The 18,854-nt window shown below is 37.8% G+C and overlaps 1 protein-coding gene across 2 annotated transcripts in view; it reads right to left on the bottom strand.

Annotated features, from left to right (window-relative positions):
* The window catches only part of anxa3a (annexin A3a), a 63,083-nt gene that overhangs the window by 17,161 nt on the left and 27,068 nt on the right, over positions 1–18,854 (bottom strand). For both annotated transcript variants that reach the window (XM_043696332.1, XM_043696322.1), the window contains 5 exons: positions 14,166–14,256; positions 6,641–6,720; positions 2,506–2,565; positions 1,033–1,126; positions 858–953 (listed from right to left, as the gene is read on the bottom strand). In XM_043696332.1, coding sequence (XP_043552267.1) covers positions 858–953; positions 1,033–1,126; positions 2,506–2,565; positions 6,641–6,720; positions 14,166–14,256 — 421 coding nt within the window. The remainder of the gene's footprint in view (positions 1–857; positions 954–1,032; positions 1,127–2,505; positions 2,566–6,640; positions 6,721–14,165; positions 14,257–18,854) is intronic.

Here is an 18,854-nt window from a genome sequence, read left to right on the forward strand (position 1 = left end):
CTTAGTCTGTGACCCCTGGTTACTGGTACTGAATTATAGATTTCTATAAAGGTCCTGCCTCATTCTTCTAAACTCCAGTTAATAATAATATGAACTAATCCGGCCTGTCTTCATACATCAGTCCTACCATCCCATGAATAAGTCTGGTAGAACTTTATTTTGTTCCCTCCAAAGCCAGAACATCCTTCCTCAGATAAGGGGACTAAAACTGCACACAGTATTCCAGGTGTGGTCTCACTAAAGTCTTGAAATTGCAGCAAGACATCCCTGCTTCTGTGCTGAAATCCTCTCACTGTGAAGTTTCGGATATCATTTCTCTTTTTCTCTGCCTGCTGTACCTGCATGCTTACTTTCAGTGACTGGCATACAAAGACACCCCTTTCTCAATCTAATGTAATTCAGATAACAGCCTGCTTTCCTGTTTTTGCTAGTAAAGAGGATAACCTCAATTTATTCATGTTATACTTCATCTAAATCACACTGAAGCATATCTGCATCCTCTTCATAGATCTCACCCACCCACCTTTGCATTATCTGAAAGCGTGGAAATATTACATTTAATTGCCTCAGCCAAATCATTCATAAATATTATGAATAGCTAGGATCCAAGCATTCAAAATGATGACAAGCAGGTTCAGTACCAACTTACAAATCTTTCCAAAACATACCCATGACAGACAGTTATACCAGAGGAGATTCCTGGTCAGAATGTCAGAGCCTCTATCATCGCTATCCAAGTTCCAGACAACAATATACATATAAAAAGTGCATCCTGTTACAGCAACCTGAACCTCTGGAGTGGACTGTAACATACCATTAACTAACATTCAAATTTTTGTACGTCTCATTTGACTTACCCATTGTCAACATCAAATCCTTCAGATCTCCAGACATTTCGCTCTTAATGCTGTCTTCTATGGTCTTGTTGGTAATTGCTTTGTACTCATCAAATGCTAAAAAAAAATTTTAAAAAACATTTTTTTTTGTTCCATTTTGGAGGGAAATATAAACCATTTCAGATAATTGTCTTACTTGTTAGTAGTTGTGCAGGGCTCCTTAAGCACAAGACTTCGATAAATTTAGCTTCATCTGTCCCCAGTCTCTTCTCACCGGCCTTATAAAGAGCCTATAGGATACCATAGGACAATTACATGAACAACTCAGTTCAGTAGCAACTGTGTTGGTTACGAGTCAAACCCCTGTGCAAATTTTATATTTTGGAAGGAGGTGTCAAGGGAACAACAAAGTTACCTTTTTGGATTGCACACGAAGGATAAATTAGACTTCTGATGAAAAATGATATTATAGAATTTATTTATACAATTGATTTGTTAATTGATGTATAGGAAGATATGGGGTTTGAAGCATATAATTTCAGAGAGGAAAATTGCCTTCAGTTATTAATTAGAGAGAAACACACACCTAGTATCTATGTACATTAGTATATCTTACCTACTACATAATTTGTCAGCAAAATATAAAGTCAAATACATTGAAGTGGTTGCAAAGATGTGAATTGATCTGTACAGCAGGACTGAAGCAGAATTTGTACATTTTAGATTTTGTGTGATTGCTTTTACAATATTGCTGTCACCCATACTAACTCAGTTTGCGCACTCTGCTGAAATACTGTTTTACTTGCTTGGGAATCAGATGGAAAAGAAATGGTTCATGTTCGCTTTGATAAACTCAGGATGATTAACTCAGGATTTTGAATAATAGTCAGTGAAGCTAATTGACATGAGGATTCCCTGCAGTTGCCGTCATTATATCATAAGAGTGCAAAACACATTCACCCTCTGTTTCTTAATTCCATACTACATTAAACTTTTGAACTGAAGCAATTTATGCATTCTTGGAGTTTGGTAAATATAACATCCAATATCTTCATATTTCATGGAACTCAGCATTTAATGTAATGTTAGAGGAAGATAATCAAAGGATGATTTGAAATCAGTGTCAGGAGTAATACAAGCTGGTCTACTATACAAAAAACTGATCCCAGATATATGTTTTGGTCTTAGGTAATTACTGTATTACCAAAACTGGTACCAAGTTTATTGCTATTTCTATGGCCAATGATTTATGATCCCATTTATAAATAAATCACAAATCAGGTTTTAAGGAAAGCTAAATTAAAATCCTAAGTCCAGTAAATGACTTGTTATAATTGCAATGATTCACAGTTCCAATCTTAGTTTAAATGAACACCATTAACTTCGGTACAATTTTTCCACAAATAGTTTTTCTGATTTCGTCTTTACATGATTATGTACAGTCATTAAATCTGGAAAAAGTCTAATTTGTGTATAGTAGAAATATAGCATGTGTAACCACATTTCAGAACAGAACAGACTGCTGGGAAACTTGGTGTGTCTATGTATTAGTTTTGAAGAATGTAACAATTCACCTTGTGTTGTTATGGCTCCAGGGAACATTCTGGCAACATTTGTAATTATAATTGCCCATTACCAAATCAAACTTCTTAATTTAAAAATACCATACCTGAGCATCACTCTTAAAAAGTCTTTCATCCACAATCTGGCAATTTTCATCCCTCCTAGCCTGGTAGTAAACAAAATTAAAATGTCATAGAATATGTGCATAAAGCTGAAGGCTAAACATTACAGTTCGCATTGCTTGTACCAAATTCCTTTCATAGCTATCTTAAATGCATGGTTTAACTCTCTTATTCTATACTTAAGTCCTATAAAATGTTTTGAATATCCTCTGATTCTTACCAGGGTGCTAATCCAAAAATAAAACCTACCTTTTTTCAGAACTGATGGACAGGCCTCCAGTCTGAAAAGCAACCCTCCACCACCACCCTCTGTCTTCTACCTTTGAGCCAATTCTGTATCCAAATGGCTAGTTCTCCCTGTATTCCATGAGATCTAACCTTGCTAACCAGTCTCCCATGGGGAACCTTGTTGAACGCCTTACTGAAGTCCATATAGATTACGTCTACTGCTCTGTCCTCATCAATCCTCTTTGTTACTTCTTCAAAAACCTCAATCATGTTTGAGACATGATTTCCCACGCACAAAGCCATGTTGACTATCCCTAATCGGTCCTTGTCTTTCCAGATACATGTACATCCTATCCCTCAGGATTCCCTCCAACAACTTGCAAATCTTAGCAGGACTTATACGCTTAATGGTAAGGTCCTAGGGAGTGTTGCTGAACAAAGAGACCTTGGCGTGCAGGTTTATAGCTCCTTGAGAATGGAGTCACAGATGGATAGGATAGTGAAGAAGGCGTTTGGTATACTTTCCTTTATTGGTCAGAGTATTGAGTACAGGAGTTGGGAGGTCATGTTACGGCTGGACAGGACATTGGTTAGGCCACTGTTGGAATATTGTGTGCAATTCTGGTCTCCATTCTATCGGAAAGATGTTGTGAAACTTGAAAGGGTTCAGAAAATATTTACAAGGATGTTGCCAGGGTTGGAGGATTTGAGCTATAGGGAGAGGCTGAACAGGCTGGGGCTGTTTTTTCTGGAGCATCGGCTGAGGGGTGAACTTATAGACGTTTACAAAATTATGAGGGGCATGGATAGGATAAATAGACATTTTCCTGGGTTCAGGGTGTCCAGAACTAGAGGGAATAGGATTAGGGTGTGAGGGGAAAGATATAAAAGAGACGTAAGGGGCAACTTTTTCACACAGAGGGGGATACGTGTATGGAATGAGCTGCTAGAAGAAGTGGTGGAGGCTGGTACAACTGCAACATTTAAAAAGCATTTGGATGGGTATATGAATAGGAAGGGTTCGGAGGGATATGGGCCAAGTGCTGACAGGTGAGACTAGATTGGGTTGGGATATCTGGTCGGCATGGACGGGTTGGACCGAAGGGTCTGTTTCCATGCTGTACATCTCTATGACAGTGTATTTTTCTAAGATTATTTCAGTTTTTACTTTAGGAGTTAATGATCTAGAAAAGGTTATTTAATCTAAAGTACCTGAAGAAAGTTTAGGTTTTGACATCAGATTTCCTCATCCACGCCATAAAAATTGGACGAGCAAGTTCTGCTCTTTCAAGTAGTAAAATGTGACTGTGCGATATCCTCAGGAGAGCACAACACTTCAAAGTTATCCAAAATTGTGAACTACTTTGAACATCCGAAGGACATACTGAAATGCTAGACAAATGCATTTATTTGTTCCAATTTGTTCCAATTTCACAGAATCATGGCATTGTTATATTGGAAGAAGAGGCTATAAATTGGCACATGTTCTCCAATGAGCATTATGATTTAGTATCATTCATCAGTCGTTTACCTATACTTTTGAACATTACATCTGCTTACATCCAATGTCCTCTGGAATGTCTCAACTGACTCCAACACACACTTTGAGGCAGTACATTCTAGACCAGAACCACTTTTTGTGTTAAAAAGGTTATTTTGTTTTCACCTCGCACTTTGCTTCTTTTGTAAATCATTTTAAATCTGTGGCCTCTCTTCACTGATCCTTTCTTCAATGGGAATGGTTTCTCCTTATCTATTCTATTCAGATCTTTCAGGATTCAGAAAGTTCACACCTTCTCTCAGCCTTCCCAACTACAAGTACAGCAGGCCCAATCTCCAATTTATTTTCATAATAGACATTTTCTTTCCCTGGAACCAATGTTGTAGATCTCTTCTGCACTGTTTCAAATGTGTTCAATCCTTTCTGAAGTGTGGCGCCCAGAACTGTACATAATACCAAAGGTGAAGTCTAATAAGCATCTTATATAAATTCAGCATAACTTTCCTGCTCTTATAATTTATGCCCCTATTGAAAAGGTCAGGGTTGCAAATGTTTTATTTACAGTTCCTACCACCTTCAGTGACCTATGCACATATACGCCAGCTTCTTCTGCTTGTGCACCTCCTTAATTATTGTATCCCCTATTTTGCTCTTTTTGTTAGTCACTTTAAATTGTCTCCTTATGTTCTTCCAACCAAATTACCTCACCTCACACTTTTCTGCATTAAATTTCATCTGCCACCTATCTGCCGACTTCACCAATTTGTCAAACTATTTTTGGAGTGCTGCCCTATCGTCCTAATAATTCTGCACTATCCTCCTCATACTTCAGAATACTTCTAAATTTTGTATCACCTGCAATCTTTGAAATTATCCCCTGCACACCAATACCTAGATAATTAATATATATCAGGAAAAGCAAGGGCTCATTACTGATCCTGGGGAACTTCACTACAAATCTCCCTCCAGCCTGAAAAATGTTAATTAGCTATTAATCTCCATTTCATATTACTTAGGCAAATTTGAAACCACATTACCAATAACCCTTTTATTCTGTCAGCTATACTTTTCTCAAAAGTTTGTCATGTGACACTACATAATGCCCTTTCAAAAACCATGTATACCACTTAAATAGCATTATCCTCATTGACCATTTCTGTTAAGTCTTCACGAAGTTCCAGCAAGTTAGACAAACATGATTTCCCTTTTAAAAACCTATGCTGGCTTTCCGAAACAACCCATCTTTCCCATTTGAATACTAAGTCTATCCCAAATAATTGTTTCTAGAAACTTCCCTAAATCTGAAGTTAAACTGACTAGTCTAAAATTGCTGGGTTTATTCTTAGAACCATTTTTTGAACAACAGTATTATGTATGCAATTCTCAGTTTCTCCAAGATTGAAAGATTATGGTCAGTGCCCTGGCAATTTCCATTCTAATTTCCTTCAGATGCATCTCATCTGGTCTTGGTGCCCTTGTCAACTTTAAGTTTCAATAGAATATCAAACAATTCCTCCTTATCAATTTAGGGCAGGCTTCCTTCTCCACTACCTTGAGCTGGGTAGCATCTACCTCCTGAGTAATGTCAGATGCAATGTATTCATTTAACACCTCAATTGTGATTCTTGCCTTGCAAATCCCCCTTTTGGTCTCTAATATCCCCTCTTCCTCCTTTTACTGCCCTTTTACTATTGATGTGCCGACAGAAGAATTCAGGATTCCCCCTTTTTGGTGACTAGTCTTTTCTTATAATCCCTTTTTGCTTCTATAATATGCTTACTCACTTCCCCCAAGCCTTCTGTATTCTCTGGGTTTTCCATTTTCTCTTCTACCGGACACTGGCGATAATCATACTTTCTCTTCCATATTTTAATTTCTATCACCTTTGTCATCCAGGGAGCTTTAGATTTGTTTGCCCTGTTTGTCCCTTTTGATGTATATGCCTTGATTATATCCAAATCACATCCTCTTTGAAGGTGGTCAATTGTTCAGCTACAGATTTTTCCTTCAACCTTCAGTTTCAGTCTATCTAGTCCAGCTCTGTTCTTGCCCCAGTGAAATTGGCTCTGCCCAGCTACTTCTTCTTACACCAGACTGCCTATTGTGTTGGTCTATAATAATCTGAATAATCTATAATACGATGATCACCGTCTCCTAAATATTTCTGTACTAACTTCTGATCTGTTTGGCCCATCTCATTTCCAAGAATTAGAGTGAACAGGGCATGATTTCTAATTTGACTGGATACGTTCTGCTGGTTTGAAATATATTGTCAGATTGTCTGTTAGAATAAACTGAATATGATATATTCGAAAAGATAAACCCATTGCTACCCCTAGGAAAATAAGACATGAAAAATTTAAATGTATAAAGAATTTTTAAATAGATACCTCTAGCAAGATGAGCAAACCTCTTCTAAAATCCCCAGATGTTTCTGCAGCAATATCCTTTGCTAATTCCCTTTTATATTCTAGAAACAGATTATTTGTGAAGAAACATGTAAATATTTTGCTCCTAACAATCACAAGAATTATAAAACAAATGTATTTTAAATCAAACTTTAGTAATAATGATATGAGCAAGAAACTATAAGATTACTAAATCATCATACAAGAAAATTATTTAAAAATAAAGACTCTGATTCAGTTAAATCATACAATCCTTATTGTGCGGAAAGAGACCATTTGGCCCATCAAGTCTGCACCAACCCTCTAAAGAGCATCCTATGCAGATCTGGGTCCCCCGCCTTATCCCCATAACCCAACATTTGCCATGACTAATTCACCTAGTCTACACATCCCTGAACACTATGGACAATTTACCCCCTAACCTATGCATTTTTGGACTGCAGGAGGACACTAGACCACCTGGAGGTAACCCACACAGACATCAGGAGAACATGCAAACTTTACACAGTCAGTGACCCAAGGCTGGATTCAAACCCAAATCCCTGGTGCTGTGGGGCAGCAGTACTAAGCACTGAGCCATTGTGCCAGCCTAAAAGTATTAAAATTATATACCTCACAGATATTGAATTGATTACATTTGAATATTAATAGACCATAAAAGCAATTTCCACATCTTTAAAGAAACTAATATAATATCACAATGTGATTTCTTTTCCTTGTCATGTAGTTGTTTTTGCCAAGTGTAACATCATTAAGGTGGATAAAAAGGAAGACAAAGGAAATGAGAAAACAGTTACAGTAGAGACAAGCTTAAGAGCTAAAAACTTGAAGATTACAGGATGGAGAGATTGAGAAAAACAGCATGTGCCACAGATCAGAGATCTTCATAAAAATTGAGTTAGTGTGGAAACTCCTGAGTTTACTGCAATGAGAATGAAGGGGAAAAGAGAAAGTAGGACAGCATGTTTTCAGTTTAGGAGAAATAAAGAAAAAGGCAGTTTAAAGAAATTTCAGTTTAAACAGACGGAATTTGAGACTGGCAGTAAGCAACATTGACATATTACAATGGGCACTTGATGAGCATGTTCACTGAGATTTGTGTCTCAAATTCACTCACCTCCCACTACATCCCTGATTACCTTTACCTAACAAAAATCTATTGATTTCTATCTGCAAACTTTTATTTCATTTACCCCAATATCTCCAGCCTCTTGGGAAAGAGTTCCAGCTTTCTCCCATCCTTTGGGTAGGGGAAAATAGATTATCAGAAATCATCCTATCTATTGGTGTAAAATGTGCCTGTTCAGGAATGGGAAAACAATATATGTGCTAACACTTACAACTTCTTGATGGATTTGGCTGTTAAAATGTTGCTGAAAGAAATTAAGCACTAAGGACTGAAAAAAAAATGAAATTCTTATAGGCGAAGAAGGTTTATTTCAGATCAGAGGAAATAGGGAAGTAAAGACTGTAAATAGAGGAAGGATGTAGCAAACTGTTATTGGGTTATTTTTGCCTCACAGATCTGGCTTGGTAGCAATGTAAAAGTAACAATATAATGTAAAGTCAGATCCCAATCTAATCAATATATCACCTCATGGAGTAAAGTATAGCCTGAAGATATTTTAAAAGTATATTTTAAAAGATGGACATTCTTGCCTGTCCTTTCAGCTGACTTAAAATGTACAAATTGGTACTGGGGCTCTGCATATTTTTATAAGCATTTCTTGAAGTTCTCTAAGGGCAGCAGGGAAGTGAAACTGCAGTCAAATGTGCACTAAATTAGTGCATATAACTGTAGTCTATTTGAAGTTAAATAGGTGGTGGTTGTAACTGTTGGCTGGGCTGGTTACAGATGTTAAAATTGTAGATTTCCAGAGTCAAGATTTCCAATGTGGAAGCTTACTCGATCCTAGCACATATGAAGCAAGCATGGTCCTAACTGCCCCAATTTGAAACACTACCAAATCTTTGGTCATTAATTTTAATTACTGGAAAATCAGAAGTGTGGTGAACCAGATACAATAACTTCTGTACTCAATTGTTAAATCAATGTTACTGCCAGGAGAGGCTCCATAATGGAAACCTCTCATAAAAAGTAACCTTGTGGCTTTAAGCAATTGAAAGAAATTAGATAATAAAGAATCAATATGTAATGATTCAACTACTGAACTATAAGAGAAATGGATGTTGTATTTTCTGAGAATCTACGTTCTGAAACCACTTAATGATTGTAAGATGGGGTTGTTAGCACCAAAGTGAATAGGGTTGGATGACCACTTAAGCTTTGATTCTGTCTGCTCGCAAAGTGAGCGCTGATGTGGCGGCACAACCTGTGGACCCATGAATATGTGATGTAAAACCAGGTTAAAAAGAAATGCCAAGGTTTAATACCCTCACAGAGTGCATGAAGTGTTACCTTACACTTTATTCTCATTTGCCAGTTACCCCAAATGCCTAGAGTAGCACTGCATTCGTGGAGACCTCTCAGATTGAGGAATGCTGGTCTAATTTTGAGTGAGGAACTTGAGGTGGAACAGAGGACGGAAAATGAAAAGATGATATTTAAGTAGATGAAAAAAAGAGTGAATTTCTACATTGTAACTGCTTATTTCCGGAAGTATCATGTAGCATTGACAACATCTGTTAAGATTTTTTCCAGGTTCTTTCACACCTGAGGCCTAAAAAGGATTTCGACCCAAGACAAATAGTGTTATCAACAAAGTATAAATGTTTAAACATCAGTGCTCACAATCTGTATAAGTATTTAAGTTTCGTTAAATATTGTAGTAATTGTGATGTGTTTCTGAGAAAGAAATTTTTGTAACCTGTGTTCAATTAGATTTATTTTCCATTTCAAGGAATTCTGGAGCTATGTTTTTCCTTTTTTTAAACTTATTTAATACATTTTCCAGTGTTTAGAGTATAAATAATGATGAATCATCTAACATCTCACTTGTCCGCAATATGAATAATTTTGATTAATATTTTATATTTGGCAGAAAATGTCAAAATGATCAAGAACTCTGCATTGTCACTAATCTCATTGTAAGTTCCTATTATGAATGATATGGCAGATTTCTGTGAGGCAGATGGATTGATGTTAGCATCAATCCTTATATTTAGAAAAAAATCTTTTAAATCATTTTCCAAACATGGTGTGCAGTTATTGGACAATAAGGTAATATTTTGGCATTAGCAAATTCATGAATTGTGGCTTTCTCCATTGTGGGAATTCAGAAAATAATTTTATAGCTATGTAACTTCAACAGAACTATATCTTACAGTGTTTCTATTGTCATGGGTTCAAGTGATAGACATTTTTATGACTAACTGAGGTCAGTCTCTTGAATGAGAGCAGAGATGTCTTGGGAAATATGTTGTGTTACATTTCTCAGATTTAATTGATTAAGCACCATCATGTTAAGTTTTTGGTGGTGATTGTTGTCGCTAAAAATAGCACCCTCAGTCCCACTCAAAGCCGTTACAAAGCGCTGAGAATTGCTGCAGGAATTTTTTTAAATGACAGTCATAGCTTTGGAGGAATCGTGTTAACTTGCTTTGCTGATATTGATTTACCCTGATTACATTTACACAAAAGTGGAACCATCAGATCTAGCAACACGTCATAACACCCATGAAAGTGGGTCATTTCTGTAATTGGAACAAGTCAGGCAATCTTTATTTCCAAGTGTAAGAAACGAAGAGAAAACAGTACATTTGCTGTTGACAGCTGTTTTTACATGTGAAGCCCCATTTGCAACACTGATGTTCAATATACTATTGCAAGTTAATTCTCCTAATAGCTTTTGTGCAGATGTTTAATTGTTTCTAGAATAGATGCCAATTGTCACAAATACCTTTTAACATAACTTTTTTTCCAATTTTACTGTTTTTTTTAGTACAAATTAAATGAAATGATCTCAAAAACAATTGCATAAATGCATGCTTCAATTCAAACCATGTAGGAATATGTACATTTTCTAAGCATTCAAAATGTGTCTATTGACTCAATGGTTTGTAAGGGCTGCTTCATTCACAACTATTAGTAGGTTTATCACTATTAAATTGTTTCATAGTTAAGTGCAGGAGTGGAAAAAAGTTAGAGTGGGGATTAGGATTATGAATAATAAATGCTTATACTATGATGATTTATTTACATATTATGCGAGTCCCTCAAAAAAATCAATATTGTCAATGAAAATAATACATTGACAGACAAATTAAGCAATCACTTTACATCAATACTTTCACTAATGGAAGATAATGGTGGAAGTACCAAGGAAACATGGGATCAGGATGGGGACTCACCAAAACTACTGTAAGCAAATAACTAAAGTGAAACAAATAGTGGCTCTAAAACAGAACAAGTTCTCAGAATCCAGAAGGTTTTTTTATCCCAGGAGATAACGAAGAACCTTGTAAATCCCTAACAATAATTATCCAAAGCTACTGAATAGAGAAACAGTAGGAAACATAAGCATATCATCTATAAATTTTTCAGTGCAAGTCTAGATGGAGTAGAAAAGCAAACTGACTGATTACTAAAGGTTCAGCCACATGCTATCACTAAAACACACACACGGTTTTAATTAACTCTACAGGAAAGGAATTGAAAAAATAAGGATATTAAGTTAGTCAATTTGCAGATGACACCAAAATTGGAGGTGTAGTGGACAGCGAAGAAGGTTACCTCAGATTACAACAGGATCTTGACCAGATGGGCCAATGGGCTGAGAAGAGGCAGATGGAGTTTAATTCAGATAAATGTGAGGTGCTGCATTTTGGGAAAGCAAATCTTAGCAGGACTTATACACTTAATGGTAAGGTCCTAGCGAGTGTTGCTGAACAAAGAGACCTTGGAGTGCAGGTTCATAGCTCCTTGAAAGTGGAGTCGCAGGTAGATAGGATAATGAAGAAGGCGTTTGGTATGCTTTCTTTTGTTGGTCAGAGTATTAAGTACAGGAGTTGGGAGGTCATGTTTAGATTAGATTACATTACAGATTAGATTACATTACAGTGTGGAAACAGGCCCTTCGGCCCAACAAGTCCACACCGACCCGCCGAAGCGAAACCCACCCATACCCCTACATTTACCCCTTACCTAACACTACGGGCAATTTAGTATGGCCAATTCACCTGGCCCTGCACATCTTTGTGACTGTGGGAGGAAACCGGAGCACCCAGAGGAAACCCACGCAGACACGGGGAGAACGTGCAAACTCCACACAGTCAGTCGCCTGAGGCGGGAATTGAACCGGCTCTCTGGCGCTGTGAGGCAGCAGTGCTAACCACTGTACCACCGTGCCGCCCACCGTTGCGGCTGTACAGGACATTGGTTAGGCCATTGTTGGAATATTGCACGCAATTCTGGTCTCCTTCTATTCGAAAGATGTTGTGAAACTTAAAAGGGTTCAGAAAAGATTTACAAGGGTGTTGCCAGGGTTGGAGGAATTGAGCTATAGGGAGAGGCTGAACAGGCTGGGGTTGTTTTCCCTGGAGTGTCGGAGGTTGAGGGGTGATCTTGTAGAGGTTTACAAAATCATGAGGGGCATGGATAGGATAAATAGACAAAGTCTTTTCCCTGGCATCAGGGAGTCCAGAACCAGAGGGCTTGGATTTAGGGTAAGAGGGGAAAGATATAAAAGAGACGTAAGGGGCAACTTTTTCACGCAGAGGATGGTACATGTATGGAATGAGCTGCAAGAGGCTGGTACAACTGCAACATTTAAGAGGCATTTGGATAGGTATATGAATATGAAGGGTTTGGAGGGATAAGGGCCGGGTGCTGGCAGGTGGAACTAGATTGGGTTGGGATATCTGGTCGGCATGGACAGGTTGAACCGAAGGGTTTGTTTCCATGCTGTACATCTCTATGACTCTCTGACTCTATGTTAAACTCTATTGAACTTTGGTTCAGAGTATTGTGTGAAGTTCTATTTACCATAGATTAAAAAATATTGTAGAAGTTCTAGGGAGGGTGCAGATAAGATTTACAAGGATAATTCCAGAAATACAAGTTCCCCTCCAACCCACACACCATCCTGATTTAAAGCTATATCATCTTTCCCTCACTGTTGAGGTTCAAAATCCTGGAGTCCCTCCTTAACTCAGCAAAGATTACTCTCAAGACTACTTTCTCAAAGGCAATTAGGGGTGTGCAATAAGTGCACGATGCATAAAAAATACACACATCCCATAAAGAAATCAATTTTTTAACCTAAGGATGGAGTTAGGGATGTCACAAGCTAAGACTTTGAGCCAGGCTTTTCAGGATAGATGGGAAACACTCATAAAAAGAGGGGATTTCTCAAGTGAAATACCTAGCAGTGAAAAGTATTAAGGTAACTATGTGTTTTGTGGAAGTGTCTTTATCTCTGATCCAAAAGGGCTGGGTTTAAGTCCCATCTGCTCCATAGGTGTGTCATAACCCAACTAAACAGGTTGATGAAAGACATCCAGAATTTAAAGAGTCCTTGTGGTACAGTGGTCTTTGTGGTGCACTGGTATATCTGAACCAGAAAGCCCAGACTCAAGACTCACCTGTTCCAAAGGTCTGTCATAATATCCCTGAACAGGTTGATTAGAAAATATCTACTCTGATGTAGAAGGAGGATGTTTGTGGTATAGTGATAGTGCCCATGCCTTTCTGCCAAGAAGTCCAGGTTCAAATCTCACCTGCTGCAGGTTTGTGTTATAATACAGGATGGTTAAAAATACTTACACTTGTAAAGTTAGTTTGGACTCTTATCTCACAGTGGTAGAGGCATAGGTTCAAATTCCACCTGTTCCAGAGGTGTGTAATAACATGTCTGCACATGTTGATTAAAATAACCTCTTAGATATGTAGGTTTTCAGTTTTTGCAAAGGCATGCTTAGACGTGCATGTAAAGTAGAGCACTCAGAACTAGGACAACAGTTTACACTGGATACTAAAGTTTTGTGGCAAGCAACAAATGTTCATCAAAGCATTCTAGTTGCAATGTACTCTTCAAAAAAGGCTTGGAAGTCCTCGTAACAATAAGGGGCACAGGCAACTATGTAGTTATGCTACATATTAACCATGATCCCTTTGAATGCATTCCAAAATGGAGAAAAGAGCTGAACAGCTTATCTTTATTCCTATCTTAGTTTAGAGGGCAAAGTTTGTTGTTAATGATCCTGAAGTTCTGCAAATCATCCATTTTGCCTGCTGATCTATAAAGTGCACCTTCTGAAGCTCCTGAAGTAAACAAAAACCTTGTAATACTGTTTTTAGATTGAATAGTCTATTCTCAGGCTAATTTTTAAACAAACTGATGACTTTGAAGATGTTAGCAAATAACCTTAAATAAACCAGATCCACCCATGTTATTCCAGCACATTTTCCAACAAGCAAGTTAAGCAAAAAAAAACTACCAGCCCTGAATCCATTTTTTAAAGAAATGAATTTGGCAAGCGTGTCAGAAAGCAGTTTTCTTGTAGTCTCTGGACATAATGAAATACGCGCAATAAAAATTACATGTACCTGAACGGTAAGCTTCCTTTATTTCTTTTATTTGCTGGTTGCTTCTTGTAGCAAGAATTTCGATCAGCACACTTTCATTTGTACCAGGTCCCTAAAGAAATCAAATTAAAGAAAATTTCGGAACAAAAGCAAAGCTAAATTAAAAATAATGTTTATTACTGAATGCTCTTTCCCCATTGACGCTATTCTCTGAATGTTCTCAAGCTGAATTTTCTACTTCTAAATAATCTACTGCTGGAAAACAGAGCAGAGCAGTAATCCTACACTATTGTTATTTCACTCTTCTCTTCAGCAACATCATTCCCTTTTTATTTTTACAACAACTGAAATTCAAGTGCACTAAATAACTAAACTAAATTTAAAGAGCATTGGAGGCTCTTTTGCCGTAGTGGTGGGGTTCCTACCCAGAACCAGAAGGCCCGGGTTTCAGTCCTACCTTTCCCCGATGTCGGTCTAAGCAGGTTCGTTAAAATAATTAAAGATCATTGGAGCAGGAATGACTAATGAGTTTAAACATGCTCGCGCATTGTGCCTTCACTTCTGATATATCCTTAATGTATTTGATGTGTTAAGATAATATTGGACAACGCTACACATTTGCTACAAAACAAAAAAGAAATATGCAGCAAACACATTTGAGCTGGAGTCCAGGCTGGCGAATGCAGATAATATGAAGACGGATATAGTATTAGCAGAGAGGGTACGGAGACACATTTACTTGCTCTTATTCCTCTGCATTTTGCACTGTCTCAATCAAGCGAATAAGAGAAAATGTGAACAGAGTTGCATGCTCCATATACTTCAGTCTGTCAGTTTGACACTCCAAGCCACGAAGATTGGATTTAGTTCTGCTGGTGTTGATGGTTCAAGGCTGTTCAGTTTAATGACTGATCACTTTTAAACAGCTATAATCTATCAATCATAATCTAATTGTTCTAATTTAGCATGCTGGTACTGCCAGAGATCTTAGTGGAGAGTGTTTTCAGCTTAAATATTTGTCTCAGGCACCACAAAGACCACAAAGTGGTTGTTGCTACCAGTATTGTCATGGACAGATGCATCTCTGGCAGATAGACTAGGGAGGACAAATTGAAGTTGGTTTTTATTTCCTAACGTTATTTCTTTCTTGCTGCAGGCCTAATCTAGCGGATTCTTCAGTCATCAGGAATCCCAGGTTAATGGTCTAGGGACATGGGTTCAAACCTCACCATGGCAGATGGTGAAAGCTGATTTCAATAAAAGGGAATGAAAGGCTAGCTTTTGCCAACAATCTGATCACCTATCTGGTTCACTAATGCTGAGTACGAAAAGAAATCTGACTCCAGACCCAAAGCAATATGCTGATGCTTAACTACCCTCACGATAGTTAGAGGTGGTCAATAAGTGCTGCTGAAGCCAGTGACGGGCTCATCCCATGAATGAAAGAAAGATTGTGAGCTACTCAGCCACTCTTGGTGCTGTACGTTAATGTCCAGCCAGCTACTGTGCATTCAGTGCCTTGGCAACCCAAAGTGCATCTTCCAAGTGATATTCAATCAGCTGAAGGTATGCAATATATTTGACCTGATACCATGAAACTTCATGGGTATGTACTCAATGTAGAAAGAATTCCCATAGCCACTCCATTATCACTGTATGTGACTGTACTGCCAATTCTCTTGTACCTGCCACAAATGTAGGACAGAACATGAATAGAGATTATGATGGGTAAGTCCAGAATGTTGTCTGGACAGAATGATTTGGTACATATGACTATGACAAGTTGTTGCTTGACTCGTCTATGGAACAGCTTATTTTGGCATATGTCTCTAGATATTAATAAGGAGGACAGGATGATTTTTATGCCAGCTGGTCCTTCTGGTTTTATTCCATTTGTAGGTCTTAAGTCGCAGTTTGATACATCCAACTGACTTGTAAGGACGTTTTGGAGTGCAGTTAAGAGTCAACGACATTTTGTCTGGAGTTACATAAAAGCCTGACCGCACACTACTTTCTTATTTAAAAAACATTAATAAACCAACTCACCAAGGTGAAATTTGAATTCAACTTCCAGTTTACAAATCCAGCACCATAATCACTAGGCTATGATACACCATGGGTTATTCTTTGTCAACATTTGCTCTGTGTGATGTGCTTATGTGTTCCAGTTTATCCAGGAATAGGAAAATCTGCCATATTTTCTTTAATTCTAGATTCCAATATGTTGATGCATTTAAATAATATGCAAAAATCCTGATCAACTTTCTTTGATGTATACACACTTCCATACATATCTCACAACAATTCTGTTCCTGTTTGCTTCCATTTTAAACATGAATTGCTCTCTTTAAAAACAATAGTCTTCCTTGAAGAAATGTTCCCATTTGCTTAGTCACAGTATGTCTGTTATTATGTCTTTGATAATGGTAAAGCACTTCCTTTCACAGTACATTGACTCATTCACTACCTAGGTCAATTTAAGAACAATGATGTGTCAAATTTTACAGTAACAGGGCATCTAACAGGATTTTACGTGAGTTAGACTTACCCCTACACTTTCAGCTCAAGAATTTTTCTTGATTTGCTGGAAATGTGAACTGTTGACACCTCCTATTGTTCACTTCAATTGTTCATAGAAATGTGGGCAGGTTATTCAACCTCTAAAATTCAATTGAACAATGGTGGAGCTGTACCATACCTCAACATCTTTTCCCTACCTTGAACCATTTCCCTTACCCAACAGAACATTATCAAAGTAATTTACTGCTGCCCCCTCCTGTCAAGTAGACACACATACTCAGTGAAGTTCAAGATTACAATAGCTCTGGATTTCTTTTTCGCCTCTCGCACTTTCCAGTGATCTGCTTGTTATTGTGCAGGACTTCACAATTTGCTGAGCACATGTGTGTCTTCCAAGTGGCTAACATTGTTTGGGAGCACTAATACTTATCTGTACTTTGTTACTATTGAGGCCACTCTGAATAAGAAGGTCCAAGGATTTGTTCCCCTTGCTGGATTTCCATAGATCATGCAGCCATTGACTGCACACATTTACCAACACAATCACCCTTATATCAACCAGCAAGATATATCAGTCAAAGGGATTCCACTCTATTAAGTTTCAGCATTAAGAATGAAACCAGCCAAAAACAAAATCATGCACATCTGTGAGAGATAAACAGGAAATCCCCATGATGCCTTCATGCTGAATCAATAATTCTCCAACAAATGTTTGCACAGCCTAGCAGACTCAGCAGAAGGGACATTGAAGACAAGGGCTAAATTCTAAGGGTATGAATGAAGCCCTACCAATGACATTTAAGGTAGATACAACTGAAGCCAGGTGAGCTCAGGAATGATCATTCAAAATGTCAAGAATGCATTAGAGAACTAAGATGCAACTTGTGCCAGTAGAGTACAGCCACCAATTCTCTTTCATTTGACTAGGTCTAAATGTCTGATTGGTTTACAGTAGTAGAGGATTAGCCACTGTTGAGTCTTAACAAGAAGAGGCTCTTGTCTTAATAAAATGAATGTTATTGCATGATACCAGAGAAGCAAATTATATTCGTTTGTTAGACATTGTTAGTCTAGTAGTGCAATTGTCATGTCCCTAGCTCTGGGCCAGATTCAAATCCCACCTGCCCCAAAGGCATGTCATAACATGTCCAAAGAGATTGATTAAAAGTTTTTTTTAGAAGACCATGAGAAGACCCATGGTTACAGGTCTATTCTCTAAATGATCATAAGATGTTCTGCCTTATCTCTACCCTAGCCAGAGTGACCTCATCTAATTGGATGAAGCTTTATGCAGTCGCTAACATTAACCCATTATCTGTATACAACACAACCTTCTGTTGTTGACCTTCCATCCATAAAATGTCTGGCTCTATCTGCTTCTTTTCTCAGCATTACAGGGGTTAATATATCGTGCAGCATTAACTGTATCAGTGGGTTATCACTACACTTTCCTCTACAACTGGTTGAGAAACTCAGAAGTCAGACACAAATGCCATGGCTGAATTAGAAAACTTGCTGACAACCCTGATATTTGAATTTCTCTGTTTCCAAAACACTACTGGTCAACCCTGCTGTGAAAGAGTGGCAAGTTTAAAATTCAGCCCAAACTGACTGATGGAAGATGAGTCTACCCACTTCACTCCTTACACAAAAGACTTGATAAGAGGGATGTGCAGCACTGAATTGAAATTCTGGAATGCTGTTGCTAATATTATCCGACTGAACTGAGACTGCAGAAGTGCATATACTTCATTAAAGGACTGAAAATTGTGCACATTTTAATTGACTTCCCCATGGTTTCGTTTTTAATTCATTTGGGAACCAGCTCCTCAGGTTAAAAAATATGCAAACAGATTTCCAGGTGTCCAGAATTTAAGTCCCTGATCTATAATATCCTGTGCTATTGCAAGTCACTTATTTTGCTGCTTTTTGATTGGTTTCATTCATTTTTTTAATCCCTACTATTCAGCCAATATTCAGTATGTTGGTCTCTGATTGGAAACAGTTTTCAATGCAAAGCTTTCCTCTGGGAATTCCTCTTGAATATAGGAGTTTCAAAGATAAGTAATGATTACTACGGTGTACCATCAGATCACAGCACAGCAGACCTTTCTTGTACCCAAGGCCATTCATAGAGTTCTAGTTATCGGCCATATTCAAGAAGCTTCGTCATCATTACTCACACTTTAG

Source organism: Chiloscyllium plagiosum, chromosome 1 (genome assembly GCF_004010195.1).
Source record: "Chiloscyllium plagiosum isolate BGI_BamShark_2017 chromosome 1, ASM401019v2, whole genome shotgun sequence".
In the NCBI taxonomy this organism is placed as follows: Eukaryota; Metazoa; Chordata; class Chondrichthyes; order Orectolobiformes; family Hemiscylliidae; genus Chiloscyllium; species Chiloscyllium plagiosum.